This window comes from Oenanthe melanoleuca, chromosome 9, assembly GCF_029582105.1.
Source record: "Oenanthe melanoleuca isolate GR-GAL-2019-014 chromosome 9, OMel1.0, whole genome shotgun sequence".
NCBI classification, from domain to species: Eukaryota; Metazoa; Chordata; class Aves; order Passeriformes; family Muscicapidae; genus Oenanthe; species Oenanthe melanoleuca.
The window spans coordinates 22844032-22858372 of record NC_079343.1 but is presented as its reverse complement, the minus strand read 5'-3'; the positions used below and the strand labels follow the sequence as shown (position 1 = coordinate 22858372).

Genomic DNA, 14341 nt, shown 5'->3' with positions numbered 1-14341 from the left:
CTTGGATGTAAGAGCTCCCTTTCTGGTAGTCGTTGGAAGACTTTGTGAAAACCCTTCAATCACAGGAGTTGGGCTTTGTGTTCCTTATGCACTTTATGGGTCCCTTCCAACTTGAAATATTCTGTGATTCTCTGCTGCAGGTAACTGAAATACAGATAGTTCTGAAAACAGTGATCAGCAGAGTGAAACCACCTGTGTTTCCTGTAAAAACCTTAAACACTGTGCAGGTAGCTCCTTGGGAATATTGATGGTAAACATATTTCACAGCAGGGTAATGAGGAAACATTCCCTCCCAAAAGTATGAGCCACCTCTGATATCTCTCACAGCAGTAATCACCTGGCAGATCTATGTTTTACACAAATGGTAGCAGACTATGAACTCTTCTGAATAAATGTGTGTACTGCAGTTCAAGTATGGGCCCCAGGATTTGACAGTGAAAAAGGAAGAATAGAAACTGGAAGGAAAAAAAAAAACCCAACAGCTTCCCACCTATGATCATGAAGGTATTTGGCATAACAGTAAACAGAAGAAAACCATGCACAAAGGAGCAAGCAGAGAGAGGAGATGAGACAGAGAAATATTGTGGTACAGCACAATGTGGAGCATTGCAGTATTTTGGTCATCTAGTGGGACACAAGGATTCTAATTGTCACCAGATCTGTCCTTTCTATTCCAGAACAGTCAGACAGCTGCATCTGCTGGCCTGTCAAATGCAGTGCTGGTCTGTATGTGCATGAGAGTCATTATACACTGTTTCCCAAAATGACTGATTTATATTTTTAAAACTACTTTTCACCACGATCATCTCACCCTTGCTTTTCCTACTCTTCAAAAAAGATTTAGCTTTCCATGTTGTAGGAGTGACAGGGAAAACTTTCCACACACTTAGACAGCTTTTCTATGTTAACCACTGCCCTGAAAAGTAAACTGAAAAATCCAGCAGTTCTATCACCAAGGTGCAACTCTGCAGCACACTGGATGCTGCTCCATTTGAGAGGGAAGAGCCAAAGGCAACTTTCAAGCTTTCCATTCCCACAGAGCCCTGCTGGGACCTACAGCTTCCAACACATTCCACCTTGGTCACAGCATATGCATTTTCCCAGCTCCCACTTTTCACATAAGCATTGAACTAAAGGTGAACCAGGACCAAGATTTTAAAGTACATCCTGTATACAAAGTGAAAGGCTAGAACTGATTCAAAAACGAGTCCCTGTGCTCCTGAGTTTGGCCAGTCTGACAAGGAAGCAGTGGCAAGACATCTCCCAGTAACCTGCTCACATGCAAGGCTGCTCTTATCCAAACCTTTCCCTACAATGCAGCTGCTCTCTCCCCATTCTGAAGCTCCTTTTCTGGGGTGCAATTGCATCTTGGTGTCTTTTCAGCCTAAACATCCCTTTGCCCTGAATTCATTCCTTCAGGTATTAAGTAATAAAATGGATTATTGAGAAAAAAGCACCAAAACCCAAAGTGCACCTAAGAAACTGTTTCCTGCATTTACATTTCAGCACAGAGGACCCTGTCTGATGGCAGGCTGTCGGCAGAGACAACTGCAGTACCTCCGGACAAACACTAAATGTTATTTTTCTCCATACTCCTGGCACCCTTAAAAGCTCTTAATCTTTCTCCCTTGCATCTAAGCACACTCAGCAAATAAGAAAAATGAGTATGTAACTGGACAAGTGCCAGGAGACATGCCAAAAGAAGTTTCATTAAATTAAATGGCTGGACTTCTATACTCTGGTCTTAAAGGTAACACAAACACCTACCTCATTTGCCAGGAACCCATCCTACTGATACAGAAAGAATGGAAAAAAGTAATTATGGCAAAGCCAACTGTCAGCACCAAGGGAAAGCTGTCATCTGCTGCTGTCCATTTCTGCTTACAAAACCATTTCTCAGCTGAAATGCTGTGGTTCAGGTGGAGCTTTGAAGACAAGCAGCAGAACACACAGAGGCCACAATGCCTAGGAGCTAGTAAATACAAGCTATAGTATATACAAACAGTGCAGATGACTGATAAAAGTAAATAATAATAATGAGATTTTTAAGTGCCCCAAGAAAGAGCCCAGAGCCCCTGGATGCTCCAGACGTTTTGGCAGAAGGCTTTTTTCACACCTCCACAAGACTCCAGCTGACACTGAAAACTCACAGGTCAAAATATGAACACATGCAGAGATCTGGCAGAAAGCTGTGGTATTGCAGAAGTCCTGAGACAAGGCCAAGGCACTGAAATAAATCCCTACAGGCTCAAGTGGGACTTATGTGGTGCCTTGGCCCCATGCTAACCTCTGCAGAGGAATGAGTTATCCCCACAGCCTCCTGACGTGAGCTTCCCAGCAGGAACGTGCGGGATCTGAAGCACTACCGCTGGCAGCCACCTACAGCCCGGGGCTGTCTGCTGTCCCCCCAGACAGCAGCTGAAGCAATGCCCACGAGTGACACTGCTTACAGCCCCTCTGGGAAGTCATTCTCTGCCCAAGCCTCTGACTGCAAAGCTTTGGAAACCCAGACACCTATTCAGCCTTTCTTTTCCCCATCCTCCTCACACCTACAGCACCCAGAGCAATCCCAGTGCAGCTCTGTCAGCTGAGATCAGAAAGGATGGAAAATTTCTCATGAGTAATGTGAAAAGTCATCTGGCAAAGTGCAGTTTTTGACAATACTTTAGAAGAGTGTATAGAATCCTTCTTTGAAGTACCCACTTGCCACAAAGGGAAATTTTTTGTTTCAACTTTGCTCCACCTTCCAGCTGACTGTATGATAGCTGAACAACCTGAAGTATTGTTGTACCACAGACACCAGCCCTGCAATGAGAGGTGCACTGCAGTGGGGTCCAAGCACTCAGCTGAGCTCGTGCTCACAGTCCCAGCTCTACATACCCTTAGCAAGATGGTCAGACAGATACCCTGGAGATGGTTCCACTTTTGCTGCCATTCCCATGACGGGAGAGGAGTGCACCCAGCCTGTGCTCCCCAGCTGGGATGGGTACACACAGCAGGTTTCTGACCACAGGCTGTCAGTGACTGCCTCGCTGTGCTGTGTTGGGGCTCTGGCTGGAAGTCAGAAATGAGGCACTGAGCCCATCCTCATTCACCCTCCAAGGCCAAAACTTGGAATATGTGTGATGAAAGACTAGAGCCAGGACACTTGGAGGACTGCTCTGTCCCGCTGCTCAGCCCTCAGCTGGGCCCTGTGTCCCAGTGAACAACTGTGCAGAAGCCTTCTGTGTCTCTCTCCTCTCTTCCCCACTGCACTGACCCTGCAAGCACAGGGGTACTCACTGCTTCTGGAGCAGGTGCTGGTGCTGCTGCTGCTGCTGCTGCCGGTAGGTCTCAATCGTGTGCTGGGGCAGGTACTGCATCAGCTCCAGCGACTCCTTGATCTTCAGGAGCATCTCGTACGTCTCCCGTCCCCTCACCTGCACCACGGGAAAAGGAAAGGGGGTTGGGGGAAAGAAAAGCTTTGAAGGACTGCATTTATAGACCTTATTGATAGTCACCTTAGAAAGTTTTAGGCAACATCAGGTAAACAGCCAGTGCAGGATGTAAATATGCTGTTTACACATGATGCTCACACAATAAAACTTCTAAGCCTTGTTCTAAAGGCACAGCAAATAATGCTGTAGAGTGACAACCTCACACTGTAGGCTGATGAATACCTTGGGGTTGTCATATGTCTCAGTGTGAATCTATGCCAGCCAAAAGCAACATTCTGATCCAACCTATTTAGACAGAAAACGTCTTTACTTGCCTCAGATGTAAGCAGATCTGAGCTGAATCTTACATGCCCTCAGAAAAGACAGCGTGGAAATTGGGAGCTGGGTTTGGCTCTCCCTTCTCCTCCAAGCACACCATGATTTGTGATTTATCCAACTAAACATGGCTCATAGGAAGGAGCTAAATGGCCAATTAGAGATATCTCTTGCCCTTTCCGAATCTCCACTTAATAGACCATATTTCACTTCTGTCACAGCATTACAATTGCAATATACATAAAAGCCACAGAAGCATTCACCTATCAGTGAGACAACACCCAGTTTTTTAGACAAAGGTCATGTGCTACAGACCCAGAAATGACAGGAGGAAACCTAGTTAGATCAGTGTTTCCAGCAGGACAAAGAAATCCCCTGGGATATTTTCCTATGCCTTTCCTAAGCCATTCTTAGCACCTAGCAGGATTTTAAATATTTTTCATTTGGAATATGTATTTAAAATTAATAGCTCATGGGAGGAAAGAATAAAAATTATTCTTTCACACCCCAACCCCATCCTCAGCTCTCTCTGAAGGCTAGGTGAACCTCAAGTCACCATCAAAGATACTAAACATAGGGTAAGGTAAATAAAAAGAGAACTCACTGGCAAGTACAAGAGCTCATCATCTGGGGAACGTCTTTTTTTGATAGATGTCATCTGTATGCCATGAGTTCCTTGTCGAAAAGCTGAAAGAGAAACCCCAAAGGTATCCCATTAAAAAATAAAGGGGGGGAGAGGGAGGGGAGGAGCATACAAAGAAGAAAGGCAAAAAGAGAGATACAAATGAGAAGTGAAGTGTAAATGACTAGCTCAGAACTGTAGTGATCTGAAGGGATCTTTGCCTGAGCCACTCCAAAACTGTCCTTGCAGCTCCTGGCTCCTTAAGGCAGACACGGCTGCAGATGCTGGCTGGCCATGTCACCTGGGGAAACACATCAGCCAAGGAGAGCTGGATATATGACAAAACCCTGGCAAGCCACACTTAGAACAAGCACTGGCTCTTTACAGGAAAGTTACAGAAAGTTTTGGTATTACAGGGTCACAAGTTATGGGTGCATCAGTGATTCATGAAGGTGAGACCATTGGCAGGGGGCAGAACTCACTGAAAAAACAAAGCCCTGCTGCAGTCTGCCTCCCATCATAACCTGTGCCCTGCTGTGCAGCCTGCTGCCCTCACTGAGTACAGGGGAAAGCAAAGGTGGATTTCCACATCCTGCATGTCCAGTGAGGACTTGGCTTTCTACAGAGCACAGAGAGGCTGCTTGCCAGGGTGTTCTCTGATGCACAGCAGGGTTTGTGCGGAGCCTCAGTCTAGATCCCTGTGGCTGGAAGACACCTGCCACAGCACAGAACGCTGGCTAGATGAAGCCAAGAATAACAGCATGACCCAAACAAGCAGTAAAGTTCAAAAAGTTAGAGCTCCAGACACACAATTGGAAGGTGGCAAATAAACACCCCCTCCACCCACTACTGGCAGGACTAATCTAACACCAGCAGTGCTTCAGGGGAGCCCACAAACCCAGACTGTCAAACACTGCTTTGTGAACACCAGCTCCATTTTGAGGCTGATTCACCCCAGGAGAAGAGACGACTAACGCCCTCCTGCCTCCAAGCCCAGGCCCAGCAGCAGGGTCCCTGTGGCACAAGCACCAGAGACAGCCCCACCTGCCATCTGCCCAGCTCTGCCAGCTACTTACGGCGCTTCGTACCGTCACCGTTCTTTGTGCTGTCGGACACTTGCTGCTTGCGGATGCTGTCCTCGTCCGCCTTGCGGTCCCTGCCCGGGCAGGCACAAATGCGGGCCTCGAAACACCGGCGCCCCAGGACCTGCCCGCTGGAAGAGAGGCGGGGACAAACATCAGCTGCATCTCAGAGATGCTGGGAAAGATGGGACACAGAAATCTCGCAAATATGAATGCCCAGATTCTGAAATCAAAAGCGAAATTGAAATGAAAGCCAATTTGAGATGCCAAGCCTTAGTTACTGAATTACCATGAAACGACAGGACGGCCCCTGAAGGTAATCCCCTCTTGATTAAACAATGCCCTCGGCCAGAGAGCAACTCCAAAGGTCACAAAAAGACTTGACAGGGTCCAAAGATTAGATCTTAGAGTATAAAATGTAACAGATTATGCTAATATAAGGATTCCTACAGGCTGCATGTAAATGCTATAGAATTTGTATTATGTATTAGATTGGTTAGCGGAAGTTAGAATATTCATCATAGAAGAAGACTTATTGTATTGCAAATGGGAAATCTCTCTCTACTCTTCCTCTCTTGTTCTTCTTCTGGCTCTCTTCTCTCTCTCCTCCCCCCCACCCCCGGTTTTATCTTTTTTGTTTGAGTTTTGTCCCCTACTGTCTACCCCCATACAAAGACTCCCGAAGTCTCCCGCACAGAGCCAGGCCAGCAGCTCCCCTCAACTTCACACCACACCGTGCGCCTTCCATTTCCCAGTCCGGATTTCCCAGGTGCTGGGCAACTCCCACCTGCAAAGATCTAAAAAATATCCTATGGCCCCTTGAACTGAGCTGTTCCTAAGGATATGGGATGCTGCCCTACGGGTAAGGGGAGCCAGAAGGGTATCACTCGTGATGCACAACTTACTCTCTGGTTTCCAGGGTCACAATGATGAGGATGGGGCGGCGGTTCATCCCTCCAACGCAGCTGCTGTTGCACATGAAGTTGTACAGGACTGTAGTGAACTCAGTACCGACCTGGGTGAGACAAAGGTGATGAGCAGAAGAGCTGGAGGATGGAAAGCTCTGCTTTTTCCAAGCTCTCCTCTTGTATTTCCCAAGCTGGGCTGCAATTGGACCAGCATGAAACAGTCCCCCACTACAAAGCCTCCTTAAAAGAAATGAAGAAGCCCTGCTCTCAAGGGATAAGGAGGGTGTTTCACAGCTCACTTCTGATAGAAAGAAGAAGGGATTCACTGTGATGAGGATAGGGAGAGCCCAAGATCCTAACTGCTCTGACCAGGGTTACAACCCCCACCCCTTGTGTGCCACGATGCCACCAGCTCAAACTCACAACATACCTGGGGTGGCTCGTAGGGGACCAGCACACTCTGCCTCCCAGTGATGGGGTCTTCTACATACTGGGCATGGCTGTTCCCTTCCACTCTGATCAGGTGGCTGGGAGGTGCAATCTGTCCTGCAAGAGCAAAGAGGGAAGAAACAAGAGACTGTTGAGTGAAGTAAGGTCGTGCACAGGGTGGCAAGCTCTGCCATCAAGGGAGATGCATGTGGTGCCAGAGGTCCATCAGAGCACACACAGCTGTCTCCCAGCCCTTGAAGCATCCCTTCCCCAGATCCCTGCTGCCAGACACCAAAGTCAGCACAGGCTTTCTTAAACTCACTCTGGACACCTGTGGCTAAACTTGAACAAGGGCTTCCCAAGATCCCAGACTAAGTGAGCCTGAATGTGAACTGAACAGCAGCTCACAACAGTTCTTCCAGCAGATAACTCCTGCTGGATTTTCACACCAGTTGAAAGCCTTTATTTTTCTCCCTCTAATGCATATACAAAATAAATTCCTTCAAGTCTCAGTTCCTACTCTTTTTCCCATCCATTGCTAGCCCTCTTCTGCTCCCTTCTATCAGTCTTGATCCTTAAAAAAAAGATTCAAGGAGCAAGACAAATATACACTTAATTAATGGTCAGCTGGAAAAATCATGCTTGCTTATACTAGCATTAGAAGCAAACATGATCATCTTGTTTCCTAGGCCACTTTCCAATAATTAAAAGCTTCCATCCTACAAATTTTCTTCAGTGCTTCTACAACATACGACTAAATTCTGAGGAGAGGATGGGTTCATCTCAAGAATTTGTTTTGTGTATTAACTGTTCATATCTTACTCAAGATACAGCCTTGTATATACTATTTCTACAGAAATAATTAATTCAGAATAAGAATTTACAGGGTTTTTTTTTCCTTTTATAAAACTCCGTTATTAAATACTGTCAAACCTCAATAAACCCAGTGCTGTCAGAAAAGCATTTTTTGTTTTGAAGAACTGTCTCACTCCACGCTGACTTTACACTCCCAAGTCCTTGCTTATTTCTGGGGCTTGTCTAGCTGGCTGCACTGTAACCAGCAATGGGATCCAGGCTCCTGAGACATCCTGCTAACTGACACCAACCGGGTTTTTTTACAGTAGAAGATAAATAATGTATGTAGAATAAAACAGATGCTCATCTGAACTTATGTGAACTTAAGTGGCCAAGGCAAAATGGAACCCAGCCCGTGAGCTTGCAGAAAACCAAAGCACATTTTAAAAACAGCTGCTACCTCACTAACATGAGGAGAAGTAAAAGATTAAAACATGAATTACTGAGAGTGTTAGATGTAGAAGAACATTGCCTACAGTTGATGCTGGCACTGACATTACCCTGCCAGAGATAAACAGCCCCTCGGTCTTTGAGGCGTGGATTAAGGACTGGAGATGATATTGCATCCTGTTACTAGATCCCTGTCCCAGTGACATGGAAGCTCATTCCTGAGCACAAGAACAGCTGCTTCTCATTGCAGGAGCAAAAGCAGAGCAGAGAAATGCTGCCAGAGGGGCAGTGCCTGCCACAGGGACAGCCATCCATCCGGCCTGGGCAGGCACGAGTTCATTTCAGTGCTTTCCTCCCAAGGACAGCTAAAGCACTGCATGACCCTTCCTGCCAAGCACAGGAAATAAAAAGCTGCACAGGGTGTCACAGGGAGGTCTGTTTCCAGAAGGATTGTCTGAAGCTGCTGTCACATCCCTCAGCCAGGCAGCTCTGCAGAGGGACTGCCAGCACAGCGCTGCCCTCCTTACCCTCGTTGAACTCCCGGCTCAGCTCGTGGTTCGGGCAGCGTTTGACCACTTCAGTGACGTGCTCAGCTTTCTTGTAGACTGGCATAGCCCTGATGACAGCTCCCTGAGGTGGTGGGGTCATCACTTTGATCTGGATGGGACATGTCTTGGCGATCTGGCAGTACAGCTTTTTCAGTTCGGTGGAATACTGAATGGGGAACAGACCAAAAGAGAGAAGTTCAGCTAGGGATGAAGGCACACCAGGAAAGGGAGATGGCTTTGCACATGTAGCTGAAAGCACCAGCCACTGCACGGGCACGGGTTTGTTTGCACAACAGCCATGCTTCCAGAAAAGCGACAGAACCCCTAGACCTTTACCTGCTGTAAAACAGCAGAGCATAAATCTACATCCTAGCTTTCCCAAAGGCAAAAATCTTCAGATAAAGAGCACTTCATTTACTTGAACAAATAAAGCCTTTATTTCTCTTGGGCACACCCTCTTGCAAGGGACACCCATTACCCACCTAACAAAACAGATGCTATTCTTTTCACAGCATCCTGTAATCCTGGAAGCACTCAAAACCACAGACATAAGTGTTTCATCCTGTTTTCTAAGGAGTCCTCCTACTCTTGCAGAGGGATTAAATAATAACATGAACCTTGGTACTGAAAAGTACTTGAAAACAAGACCCTGATCAATTTGGCTGTTATACAATATCTGACATTTCAGTCACCTTTTTAAAACCATCTCCTACATCCTACTGAAAAATACTCTAGTAATTCCCTCACTTCTGAACTCCAAGCATTATATAAAAAAATGAGCTTTAAAAAAAACCCAAAAAACCAGTATATTTTTTCAAAGACCAGAAGAGCTGAACAGCCCAAAGACCAGCCCATGGTGATCATAACCTAGAGCATAACCCAGCAGCTGGCTCCAAAAGGGAGGCTGTCACCATGCAATGAGCACTTGGAACAGAACAAGATGCTCTTATTCACAGTGCTAATTTGGAGCATATTAGATTTCCCACTAAAACAGTAAACTAATGCAGCATTTTTGTGGAGTATGTTCACATCTGGAAACCTTTACTCAGCAAAACATCAAGGCTGAAGTTGGTGGCTTCTTTTCAAAACCCCTCACCAAAATAAAGGCATCTGCTTAGCGGGGAGGATGGCAAGGGAGATCTCAAGTGGCTCAGTACTGTACAATTTAAATCCATTTTCCTGGATATCTCATATCAAGGAGACTCTCCAGTCACCCCTGCTGTACAAGGCTGTTCCAAAATACAGCAGGTTTTTCAGAGCCCTACTCCAGAGGCATTCAGTTTCCTCCTGGTATTCAGACATTCATGAGTGCAGAGCTCTCCCTGTAACTCTAACAAGGTAACCCACAGGAATTCCTGGCATTTCCCCATCTCCCTGTCCTCAGTTCTTGCAGACAAAGAAAAGTGAAAGCCCCAAGGTGGTTGTTTCCTCACAAGAAAAGGTCTCTAGCAGCCACGAGCCAACAGAGCCCTGTTCCCAGCTGTCCAAACACAGAGTGACAGGTTCATACTGGTCAAGAGCACCCTGTGGCCATGGACCCCACTGGGGCAGGGACAGCCAGTGTGTGCACGAGTGGGTGGCAGATGCTGCAGCAGCAAAAGGATTAGCTAGTGATAGTCAGGGATTATTTGCATTTCAGAGTGTACACACTGCTAACACAGGAAAAACCAAACTTGCAAGAGACGCAGGGTAGGAGAGGGATTAAACATAAACCAAGCCAGTCCCTTCCCTCCTCACTCAACACCATCCTGCCATGTGTCAGAGAAGATGCTACAGGTCTTTAAGATACAAAAAAAAGTCTTCTTTAAAATGCAAAGGCCAAATTGTGCAATGTATTTTATGTGCCTGCAGGCTAGAGATTAAACCCACAAAGGATTTACCCAGCCCGCGGAAACGGGGAACACGCCAAACAATTACAAAAAAAAAAAGTTGCGAAACAGATCTAGATGGTGATTTATATCGTGCATCTTTTAAACCTGAAATTCCTTATTGTTTTTTAATTAAAAAGCAATCCCTTACTGAAGGTAAGAATGAGCTCACCATGTTGTCTTCTCATCTCAAAAGGCAGGAAAAGAATTACTTATATTTAAAAAGGAAGAAAACCTATAAAGCATTGTTTCCTTCAACACATCTGATTGCTCATAGCACTGTGAAGGTTTAAGGACAGAAAGCCTCAAAAAATCTCAAAAAGCCAGCTAATCACTTGGATGCCTTAACATCACTGAAGCATAAAGAAATTGGGCACCCAAAGGTGATGGGCTGAAATGCAAGCATAAATACTGAAGAGCAGTGGTGCACAGAGGGCACAGCACATGCCAGGAGGCAACATGTCCAGTGTCTGCTGGCATCCAGAGAATTGAACAAATGGAAGGAGATACACACCCTCCATCACTGATCAGGACTCGTGCTGACTGTAGTTTTACGTATAATATCTTACAAGACAGAAAACTGGGGTTACAAGAAAAGGGGAAAACAAAAATCACTGCTTTCAGAAGGACTGAGATGTATCCAAAACCAGCACGGGCACTGAGACTCACTATCAAACAGCACAGCCCCTCTGGGAGCAGACAAAGGGATCTGCTCTTCATCCACCCTTCAGCACCCAACTGTTGGGCCCCCCTACAACCAGCCAGGAAGGCACTGGACCCACACCCTAAATTCACAGAGAGCAAACAGCCAAGAGCTAGGGGGTTATGATGAGCAAGCCTATCCAACAAAAATGCAGGACAGGCTCAAGAGCTTCAGGTCCTGCCAACAGCTTGAACTTGGCATGTCAGGGAAGGAGGGAAACCAGGAGCCCACCTCTGCCTCAGAGCACAGTCAGGACACGGGAGGATTAAAGGGCAGTATCCAGCAGAGTCAAAAGAGGCAACAGGGGGCTGAGCTGCCTTTTTGTCACCTGACTGCAAGAGTTCAAGCCTCACAGGCACTGCACAGGGCTCGGGGACATGGCGTAGAGCCATGGTTTCACATCCACCGCGGCACAGCCGCCTGCGAGCGTGTAAGCACCGAAGGGACGGTCATTTAACACCGGTGTAAATCTGTTCACGGGGTACCTGCTGTCAGACAGACAGGGGCTCGAGTTTCCCACCCCGCCAGCTTTCTGCAACCAGAAGTAACCTGATGCACGGCCATTTACTGGCATAAATAGATGCCAACAACTAGGTCATGGTGACTTGGTCCTGGATCAGTGATAATCGCTACATCCACAGAGCAAGACAGGATATTGTATATAGATTTCAAAGCAAAGGCGCTTCAGAAAGAAAACCCGAGGCAGGAGCTGTTTGTGCACTCAGAGCCTGCAAGCAAGGATCACCTGCTTGGCACAGGTACTGCTCCCCAGTGGTCCCTGACCACCCCACCCTGCAGGAGGGGACAGTCCCCCTGCTCACCACTTTGCTGTGAGCTGAATACTTGCTGTATGAGGGGTAAGATTGTGAGCAATTCCCAGAAATCCAAAGCATTACTATTAATCAACACATTTGAGTAGGAAAACTAAGTTAATTAGGAGCACAAATATACAAAATGAGTTTGACCAAAGAAGTCCATCAGTTAACGAGATGACAACAACCATTATCTAGCAGTAGGAACAAAGGTTGTACTAACAGCCTGAGGAGTGCAACACCACTTCTGCCAGAGTACAGACCTGAAAGCCATTTAAAAACACAAGAGCTGAGCCTGGAAACGTGCTATCTGCTCAAGAGGGAGAGGAAAGAGCTTTGGCTTGGACTTTTCTTTGGAGTTTCACTGCTGCCTGTCATGAATTTAGCTTTTTGCTTAATAATACATTTTAAAGTAAAGAATAAAACATTCCAGTGCCTCCAGCTCTGCTCTCCCCACCTGCCTGTGCAGACATACTGTATTACCCACTCTTGGCACCCTGGCTAGTAATTCAGTATCACAATACACACACTAGCTACCATCAGCCAACACCTGTCTGATTTCTCAGTAAGCCCCTTCTACTGAAGGTGTGTCAACAAAGGCTTGAAAGGCAAAAACAAAACGCTTCTTGACTCTCAAATGGAGAATTTTTTGCTAGAAAGGACTGTAGTCTCCTGAAAGTAAGTGCTCAATGCAATACAAGCCACAATGGCTTTTTACTGAGTATTCAATTCCTCTGCAAAACTGATGCAGTGAAATCCCCCAAACACTACTTTCAAAATCTACCTCTAATATCTGTTTTACTCTCTGATCCAGCAGAGGGATTATGGCTCCTAAATCTTTAAAAGGAGTTGGGTTCAGTCAGCTCTACAGACGATGATGGATGTCAGCTTGAAGGTGATCCCAGAGGTTGGCTTAAGGCATTACAGCTCTCTGAGCCCCTCCTGCTCAGATCAACAGCTCTTTCAAATCTTTTGCAAGCTTCTTTCAAGTAGTCATGTTTTAGTTCGACTCAGTTAACTCGATTCATTTTACTTGATGTTTTCAAAGCTGTCAATGAGCTATGCTTTCTCCCCTACCAAATTAACTCCCAAAGAAGAGGGAAAAACTCAGGTTAGAAGAGTGGGAATGCAATAGCTACTTGCACCAAAGTATTCACAGGTGAAAACAAGAAGAGTCACAAAGAACTGGAAAATAATCTTAATGTGTTTTAATTATTTAGGAGAACAAAAGGCAGTGGGAAGAAAGGAAGCTAAGAACAAAATTGTCAATTTACACAAGCACCTTAACCATTTTTGCTATGCTAGACCATGATTTAACTTCTTATTTACAAAAAACTGCTGGGAGCATGTCGGGGCACATCAGAAAGAAACATGGGCACATGCACACACAGTCTCAGGAACCAACTTATACCCAGAGGACACTCAGTGAAGAGGAGCTGTACCAGGAGTGCTGCACACATGGACATCTCCTTCCAGATTTAACCTTAACCCCATGGCTTACGAGTTGAGTTGTTTCAGCTTCAGTTTGAAGCCCTCTGTCTCACCAGGCTCCAGAGGAAAGTGGACAGCTTGCTGCTAATGGGCACAGCTGGCATTCAAACCATGGGCACGGCCAACAGGTCCAGTGATACAGACCCCCCAGGTGTGGAACAAGCCCCAGCCTCACAGAGAGACAGACACACCTGTGGGCATCCCCCATCTGCAAGGGAAACCATCCCGCATGCCCGGGAGCACGGGAGCGGGACGGGATGCTCATGCAGCCTCACCGGTGCTTTGCAGGCGTTTACCAAATTTCTCCACCCCGGGGCAAAGGAAAAACCATGTCACACTCTTTTCCCTCTTGAGGAAGGGCAGTGAATTACCCAAGGGCGTCCGCCTTCGCAAAGACTTAAACTCCATTTTCCCCTGGGGCTCCTCTGCCCCCTCCCCGTCCCCAGCGCCCCGCCAGGCGCTCACGAACGGAGCTGCCGAGTTATTAAAATCCTCCCTCGGAGCGCTTTTCCGCGGGAGCCGCAGCCAAAGGCCGCCTGTTGCCACCTGTCAGTCGCGGGGATTAATTACCTGCGCCGGGCGGGGAGCGGCACATTCCTGCCGGCCTCGCCCGCCGGGATGTTGACATCGGGCAGGTGGGCCCCGCATCCCCCCGGCCGCCCGCAGGGGCTGGGCACCGGCACGGGGCAGGGAGGAGCGGCACGGGGACCGCCACAGGGCTGGGGACACGGGGCACCGGCACACGGGGCAGGGGACACCGGCACAGGGACCGGCACACGGGGCAGGGGACATGGGGCACCGGCACAGGGACCGGCACACGGGGCACCGGCACAGAGACCGGCACACGGGGCAGGGGACACCGGCACAGGGACCGGCACACG

The 14341-nt window shown here is 47.3% G+C and overlaps 1 protein-coding gene across 2 annotated transcripts in view; it reads right to left on the bottom strand.

Annotated features, from left to right (window-relative positions):
• Positions 1–14341, bottom strand: part of TP63 (tumor protein p63) — a 100064-nt gene that overhangs the window by 12677 nt on the left and 73046 nt on the right. The window contains exons 5-10 of one of the 2 annotated variants that reach the window (XM_056499146.1): positions 8566–8752; positions 6795–6910; positions 6362–6471; positions 5463–5587; positions 4357–4439; positions 3283–3419 (exon numbers count right to left, since the gene is read on the bottom strand). In XM_056499146.1, the coding sequence (XP_056355121.1) occupies positions 3283–3419; positions 4357–4439; positions 5463–5587; positions 6362–6471; positions 6795–6910; positions 8566–8752 (758 nt within the window). Of the gene's footprint in view, positions 1–3282; positions 3420–4356; positions 4440–5450; positions 5588–6361; positions 6472–6794; positions 6911–8565; positions 8753–14341 lie in introns of both variants that reach the window. The other variant, XM_056499145.1, reaches the window with a different exon arrangement.